The sequence below is a fragment of the Myotis brandtii genome, unplaced genomic scaffold (assembly GCF_000412655.1).
Source record: "Myotis brandtii unplaced genomic scaffold, ASM41265v1 scaffold314, whole genome shotgun sequence".
Taxonomy (NCBI): domain Eukaryota; kingdom Metazoa; phylum Chordata; class Mammalia; order Chiroptera; family Vespertilionidae; genus Myotis; species Myotis brandtii.
The window spans coordinates 359,732-368,217 of record NW_005362033.1 but is presented as its reverse complement, the minus strand read 5'-3'; the positions used below and the strand labels follow the sequence as shown (position 1 = coordinate 368,217).

Genomic DNA, 8,486 nt, shown 5'->3' with positions numbered 1-8,486 from the left:
GCACCCACACCCGGCCCTGCACCCTCAGCCGCCCCTGCACCCTCACCCGCCCCTGCACCCACACCCGCCCCTGCACCCACAGCTGCTATCTGAGCAGCGCTCACTGCTACAGACTCACTGCCTCACATCAGAGCGGCACCTGAGCTCCGGCTCAGCAGCTTCTCCGGTCTCCCCTGCCCAGCACCCTGCCCAGCACCCTGCTGCTCTCTGTAGCTCACATGGTAACCGCCTCCTAACTCCTCTCCCAGCACACGGGCTGGTAGCATGGTGGCTACACGAGCTGTCTGTGAGCTCTCGGCCTCACATCGTAGCAGCACCAGTTCTCAGCTCCGCCTGAGCTCTCCTGTCTCCTGCTCGCATAGGAGCTACCTCCTCTGTGCTGCCGCCTCTCTTCTGAGCGCTCTCGCCTCTGCTGTGCCCGCACACTGGCCCTAGCCACACGCTGGTGGTACCACTGACACAGGAGACGCCAGCTGCCCACAGGGACGTCCACCATGTCGGCCGCCGAGGGCACCGCGTCCTGTGTGTCCTTGCACCCGCTCCTGGGGTCTTGGCTTTGGACACCCGATAAGGCTCATGCTCAGAGCGGCCTGGGCCATCTGGGTACTGACAACAAGGCCTCTGTGCTCCCATTGGCCTTGACTATCCGGGGACCCTGGCGTGGTTCCCACAGGCTTGAAAAATGCAAGTAAAAACTTTAATGACTATAATGCATATAACTATGTAATTATGTGTATACAATCTTTAAATTAGAATTTTTAAAAGAATAAAGTCAACACATATGTACAGAACCTAAAAACAAACAAACAAACAAATAAATAATGTGATGGTAGGACATTCCCCCCCAAAACACAAAAACTTTAGTGACAATGTAATCACTACATTTCAATTTTAAGATACCTGAAAACGCTTATGTGTGTAGAAACCAGAGCGTGCACTTCTAAGCCTTTAGGGAAAGAAGAAAGAACAATGAGAAGCAGAAACATGTAAAACTGGGTATAAAAGTACGTCTCGGATGGGTGTGGCCTGGCTGGAACAGTGCGGTCGGAGAAGGACGCGGTCGGTCGCATGGAATGGCTCTGGGGAGTTAGATTGTGATGTTTTTACCTTTGATGCCCTTTGAGGCCTGACCCACAGTCCCCACAGTCCCCGCCACCCGGTAGCATCACTGTTTCTGTCGCCCAGAGTCGCTGAGCTGCCACAAGGAGCAGGGCTGGTACTATGACCAGCTCCTGCGGGGCTGCATCAGCTGCGCCCCCATCTGCGGACATCACCCCACGCCGTGCGCTCACTTCTGTGAGAGCTTTCTCAGGAGCCGCGGGGCCCTCCGCCCAGCGCCCAGGAGGCAGAGGCCCGGGCAGGCCGAGACCAGAGCAGACGCCGCGGGGAGGTACCAGGGGTCCGAGCACAGAGGCCTGGAGGCAGGTCCAGGTAAGCCGCCCGCGTGGGTCCTGAGTGAGTGGGGGCCGGGCACTGGACTAACGAAGGAGGGTTTTCCAGGGGGAGGTCAGAGGCCCAGGCAGATGGATAGAGGTCATCACAGGAGAAAAAAGGGAAAATCCAGGACGTTCCCAGAAGCCCACGGGCAGGAAGGAAGCAGGAGAAGAAAAGACCTGAGCGTCGGAGGCTTTTCTAATTTCAAAAAAGTGACCGTGGGCGTCCAGTCTTACACCCGCAGGCGTCCGGTGCAGTGGCCAGGCAGCCGCGTCCTCATGCAGTGACCCCAGCCCGTCCAGTGGCCACAGGGCCCGTATCTAGTGACTGCAATGCACTGGCACATGCCCACGTTGTGCCCCAGCCCGGAGTGCGTTCTCGCTGGAAATGTGTGCCTCTTCATCCCTTCCCCTCACTCAGGCCCCTCGCCCCTCCCGTCGGGCAGCCATCGACGTGTTCTCTGTGTCCACGAGTTTGTTTCTGTTTTGTTTGTCCATTTGTTTTGTTTTTAGATCCCACATGTAGGTGAAACCACACAGTTTTTGTTTTGACATTTCACTGAGCAGAGCACTAGGTCCATCCATGGTGCTGCAAATGGCGAGATTCCCTTCTTTCTCTGGCCTCGGGGCATTCCGTTATGCGGGTCACCTCGGCCCACTCATCTCTGCTGCAGGCCCAGCTGCTTCCCTGGGCTGGCTGTTGCAAACTGCTGCACGGAACCGGGGCGCACGCAGGTTTTCAAATTGGTGTTTTGGGTTTCTTTGGATAAATACCGGAAGTGGAATTGCTGGGTCAGAAGGTATTTTATTTTTAATTTTTTAAAATAAATTCCATGCTGTTTTTCATAGTGGCTGCACCAATTCACAATCCCACCAGCACTGAGTGAGGGTTCCCTTTTCTCCCCATTTTTCACTAACACTTGTTTGTTGATTTACTGATGATAACCATTCTGAGAGGTATGAAGTCATATCTCACTGTGGTTTTAATTTGCATTTCCCTGGTAATTAGCCATGTTGAGCATTTCATATGTCTATTGGCCATCTGTGTGGCCTCTTAGGAGAAATGTCTAGCAGGTCCTCTGCCCGATTTTTAAAAATCAAATCGTGTGTGTGTGTGTGTGTGTGTGTGTGTGTTAGGTTGTATGAGTTTCTTATATATTTTGGTATTAACTCCTTATCAGACATATCTATCATTGGTTAATATCTTATTCCATTCAGTAGGTTGTCTTTTCATTTTGTTAATGGTTTCCTTCACTGTGCAAAACTTTTTAGCTTGATGCAGTCCCATTTATTTATTTTTGCTTTGTTTCCCTTGCTCAAAAAGACATATCCAAAAATACATTACTAAGAGCAATGTCAGAGTGTACGCCTATGTTTTCTTCTAGGAGTTTTATGACTTGGGATCTTACATTTAAATCTTTAATCCACTTGAGTTTATTCTTGTAGATGGTGTAAGAAAATGTTTCCCTTTCATTCTTTGCGTGTATCTCTTCAGTTTTCTCAAAACCACTTATTGAAGAGACTACCTTTACCCATTGTATATTCTTGCCTCCTTTGTCATAGATTATTGACAATATAGGTGTGGGTTTATATCTGGGCTCTCTATCCTGTTCCATTGATCTATGTGTCTATTTTTATGCCAGTACCATGCTGTTTTGATTATTGCAGCTTTGTAGTATAGTTTGGTCAGGTAGCATGATAGCTCAAACTTATTTCTTGTTTCTCAATATTGCTTTGGGTATTCAGGGTCTTTTGTGGTTCAATGTAAATTTTAGGGTTATTTGTTCTAGTTCTGTGAAATATACCATTGTTATTTTGATAGGGATTGCACGGAATCTATACATTGCTTGGGTAATATGCACATTTTAATGATGTTAATCCATGAGCACAGTATAAGCTTCCATTTACTTGTATCTTCAATTTATTTCTTCAATGTCTGATTGTTTTCTGAGTATAGATCTTTTACCATATTGATTAAATTTACTTCTAGGTATTTTATTCTTTTTGATGCAATTGTAAATGGGCTTGTTTTCTTTTTATTTTTTTTATTTTATACTTTTTTTTATTATTGCTTAAAGTATTACAAAGGGTATTACATATGTCTCCTTTTTTCCCCCACCCTTGACAATCCCCTGGCCTCCCCTACCCCCCAGTGTCTTATGTCCATTGGTTTTGCTTATATGCATGCATACAAGTCCTTCGGTTGATCTCTTACCCCCTTCCCTCCTGCCCCCCAACCCTCCCCAGCCTTCCCGCTGCAGTTTGACAATCAGTTTGAGGCAGCTCTGCCTCTGTATCTATTATTGTTCAAAAGTTTATAATGGTCTCTATTATCCATGAATGAGTGAGATCATGTGGTATTTTTCCTTCATTGACTGGCTTATTTCACTTAGCATAATGCTCTCCAGTTCCATCCATGCTGTTGCAAATGGTAAGAGTTCCTTCTTTTTTACAGCAGCATAGTATTCCATCGTGTAGATGTACCACAGTTTTCTAATCCATTCATCTACTGATGGGCACTTAGGCTGTTTCCAAATCTTAGCTATGGTGAATTGTGCTGCTATGAACATAGGGGTGCATATATCCTTTCTGATTGGTGTTTTTGGTTTCTTGGGATATATTCCTAGAAGTGGGATCACAGGGTCAAATGGGAGTTCCATTTCCAGTTTTTTGAGGAAACTCCATACTGTCTTCCATAGTGGCTGCACCAGTCTGCATTCCCACCAGCAGTGCACAAGTGTTCCTTTTTCTCCACATCCTCTCCAGCACTTGTCGTTTGTTGATTTGTTGATGATAGCCATTCTGACAGGTGTGAGATGGTACCTCATTGTTGTTTTGATTTGCATCTCTCGGATGATTAGTGACTTTGAGCATGTTTTCATATGTCTCTTGGCTTTCTGAATGTCCTCTTTTAAAAGGTGTCTATTTAGGTCCTTTGCCCATTTTTTGATTGGATTGTTTATCTTCCTTTTGTTAAGTTGTATGAGTTCCCTATAAATGTTGGAGATTAGGCCCTTATCAGATATAATGTTGGCAAATATGTTCTCCCATGTAGTGGGCTTTCTTGTTGTTTTGTTGATGGTTTCTTTTGCTGTGCAGAAACTTTTTATTTTGATGTAGTCCCATTTGTTTATTTTCTCTTTAGTTTCCAATGCCCTAGGATCTGTATCGGTGAAGAAATTGCTTCGGCATATGTCTGAGATTTTGTTGCCTTTGGATTCTTCTAGTATTTTTATGGTTTCCTGTCGTATATTTAAGTCCTTTATCCATTTTGAGTTTATTTTTGTGTATGGTGTAAGTTGGTGGTCTAGTTTCATTTTCTTGCATGTATCTGTCCAATTTTCCCAGCACCATTTATTGAAGAGACTGTCTTGACTCCATTGTATGTTCTTGCCTCCTTTGTCAAATATTAATTGAGCGTATTGGTTGGGGCTGATTTCTGGGCTCTCTTTTCTATTCCATTGATCTATATGTCTGTTCTTGTGCCAGTACCAGGCAGTTTTGAGAACAGTGGCTTTGTAATACAGCTTGATATCTGGAATTGAGATCCCACCTACTTTGTTCTTTCTCAGGGCTTGTTTTCTTAATTTCCCTTCTGGTAGCTTGTTATTAGTGTATAAAAATGCAACTGGCCCAGCCAGTGTGGTTCAGTGGTTGAGCGTCAACCTATGAACCAGGAGGTCATGGTTCAATTCCAGTCAGGACACATGCCTGGGTTATGGGCTTGATTCCCCAGAAGGGGGTGTGCAGGAGGCAGCCAATCAATGATTCTCTCTTATCATTAATGTTTCCATCTCTCTCTCTCCCTCTCCCTTCCTCTCTGAAATCAATTTAAAAAAATTTTTTAATGCAACTGATTGCTCTAGCCAGTTTGCTAAGTGGTTAGAGCCTCGGCCCATGGACTGAAGGGTCAAGAGTTTTAAAAAATACAACCGACTCCTGGATATTAATTTTGTGTCCTGCTACTTTACTAAAATCGTTTATCAGTTCTAATAGTTTTTGTTGTTGTTGTTAATCCTCACCTGAAGACATTTTTCCATTGATTTTCAGAGAGAGTGGAAGGGATTGGGAAAAACAGAGAGAGAAACATTGATATGAGAGAGACACATCCATTGGTTGCCTCCCATGTGTGCCCCGACCGGAGCTGGGGATGGAGCCTGCAACCAAGTTACCTGACCTTAACTAGAATCAAACCCGGGACCCTTCAGTTCACAGGCTGATGCTCTTTAGGGTTCTCTATATATTGTATCATGTCATCTGCAACTAATGACAGTTTTCCAATTCAGATGCCTTCTATTTCTTTTTCTTGTTTGATTGCTGTGAAATCAATAAGAATATATATTTTTAAAAATTCAAATGCTTCAGCTTTTCACCTTTGAGTATCATGTTGGCTTGTCATATGTGGCCTTTATTATGTTGAGGTATGTTTCCTCTATTCCCACTTGGCTGACAGTTTCCTTTTATAAATGAACTAGAGGTCTGGTGCACAAAATTCATACATGGGAGGCGGGGGAGCCACAGCCTGGCCAGCACCCTCTCGCAATCTGGGACCCCTCAGGGGATGTCCGACTGCTGGTTTAGGCCATAGGATCGGGCCTAAACCAGCAGTCGGACATCCCTCTCACAATCCGGGACTGCTGGCTCCTAACCGCTCACCTGCCTATTGCCCCTAACCACTCTCCCTGCCTGCCTCATTGCCTCTAAACACTCGCCTGCCTGTCTGATCACCCCTAACCACTCTGCCTGCCTGCCTCATTGCCTCTAAACACTCGCCTGCCTGCCTGATCACCCCTAACCACTCTCCTTGCCTGCCTCATTGCCTCTAACCACTCGCCTGCCTGCCTGATCACCCCTAACCACTCTCCTTGCCTGCCTCATTGCCTCTAACCACTCGCCTGCCTGCCTGATCACCCCTAACCACTCTCCTTGCCTGCCTCATTGCCTCTAACCACTCGCCTGCCTGCCTGATCACCCCTAACCACTCTCCTTGCCTGCCTCATTGCCTCTAACCACTCGCCTGCCTGCCTGATCACCCCTAACCACTCTCCTTGCCTGCCTCATTGCCTCTAACCACTCGCCTGCCTGCCTGATCACCCCTAACCACTCTCCTTGCCTGCCTCATTGCCTCTAACCACTCGCCTGCCTGCCTGATCACCCCTAACCACTCTCCTTGCCTGCCTCATTGCCTCTAACCACTCGCCTGCCTGCCTGATCACCCCTAACCACTCTCCTTGCCTGCCTCATTGCCTCTAACCACTCGCCTGCCTGCCTGATCACCCCTAACCACTCTCCTTGCCTGCCTCATTGCCTCTAACCACTCGCCTGCCTGCCTGATCACCCCTAACCACTTGCCTGCCTGTCTGATCGCCCCTAACCACCTCTGCCTCGGCCCCTACCACCATGGCTTCGTCTGGAAGGACATCCAGAATGACATCCAGAAGGTAGTTTGGCTGTCCGGCCTAATTAGCATATTACGCTTTTATTATTATAGATGTTGGATTTTGACAGATACTTTTTCTGGATTTATTGATATGATTATATTATTTTTATCCTTCATTTTGTTTGGTGTATCACATTAATTGATTTGCAGATATTGAACTAAACTTGTATCCTAGGAATGAATCCCACTGAATAAATGATATATGATCTTTTTAATGTATTGTTGAATGTGGTTTGCTAATATTTTGGCGGATTTTTGCATCTATGTTCATCAGGGATATTGGCCTAAATTTTTCTTTTTTTTTAGTGTCTGTCTGGTTTTGATATCAGGGTAATGCTGATCTTGTACAATGCATTTGGGAGCCTTCTTTCCTCTTCAATTTTTGGAATAGGCATCAAACTTGAGGCGAATAGGCATTCGTTCTTCTTTGAATGCTTGGTAAGATTCTCCTGTGAAGCCACCTGGTCCAGGGCTTCTGTTTGCTGGGAGATTTGGGATGCCTGAGTCGATGTCGTTGGTATAAGTCTGTCTAGATTTTCTGTTTCTTCCTGATTCAGACTTGGAAGATTATATGTTTCTAAGAATTTATCCAACTATTCCAGTTTGTCAAATTTGTTGACAGGATTGCTCATAGTAATTTTCTTGTATTTCATGGTGTCAGTTATCACTTCTCTTTCATTTCTGAAGACTCTATTTTGTTTATTCCCCCATGGTTTTTATTATTTCCTTCCTTCTACTCAATTTGGGCTTTGTTTGTGCTTCTTTTTCTAATTACTTTAGGTATAAAGTTAGATTATTTATTTAAGGTTTGGTTCTTTTTTTCCCCCTAAATCCTCACTAGAGGATATTTTTCCATTGATTTTTACCAAGAGTGGAAGAGAGAGGGAAAGACAGAGAGAAATATTAATGTGAGAGAAACACATCGATTGGTTGCCTCCTGCACGGGCCCAGACCAGGGCCCAGGCCAGGGAGGAGCCTGCTCCCAGGTAGATGCCCTTGACTGAAATCGAACCTGGGACCCTTCAGTCTGCAGGCTGACGCTCTACCCACGGGACAAAACCAGCCAGGGCTGTCTGTTTGTTTCTTAAGGGAGCCCTGTGTTGCTATGCCTTTCCTTCTTAGAACTGCTTTGGCTGTATCCCATGAGTTTGGGGTTATTGAGTTTTCATTTTCATTTGTCTTATTTTCATCAAGGTATCTCTTGATTGCTTCCTTGATCTTCTTATTAACCCTTTCATTGTGCAGTAGCACGTTATTTAGTTTCCACGTCCTTGTGTATTTCTCAGTTTTGTTCTTGTAATTCATTTCTAGTTTTATACCATTAGGATCGGCAAAGATACTTGTTAGAACTTCAGTCTTCTTAAATTTATTGAGACTTGTTCTGTGGCCTAGTATGTGGTCTATCCTGGAAAACGTTCTCGTGCACTGATGCTAGGAGGTGACATGTTCTAGTAACATAAGTTTAACTGTCTAATGTGTCTTTAAGACTGCTGTTTCCTTGTTGATTTTCTGTCTGGATGATCTATCCATTAATGTCAATGGATGGTAAAGTCCCCTACTATTATTGTTGATGTCTCCCTTTATGTCTATTAATATTTGCTTTATATATTTAG

At 45.1% G+C, this 8,486-nt stretch overlaps 1 protein-coding gene across 1 annotated transcript in view; it reads left to right on the top strand.

The window, feature by feature from the left end:
* TNFRSF13B (tumor necrosis factor receptor superfamily, member 13B) overlaps positions 1 to 8,486 on the top strand; it is a 56,529-nt gene that overhangs the window by 17,193 nt on the left and 30,850 nt on the right. The window contains exon 3 of the mRNA XM_014542800.1: positions 1,186 to 1,431. Within this exon, the coding sequence (XP_014398286.1) occupies positions 1,186 to 1,431 (246 nt within the window). The remainder of the gene's footprint in view (positions 1 to 1,185; positions 1,432 to 8,486) is intronic.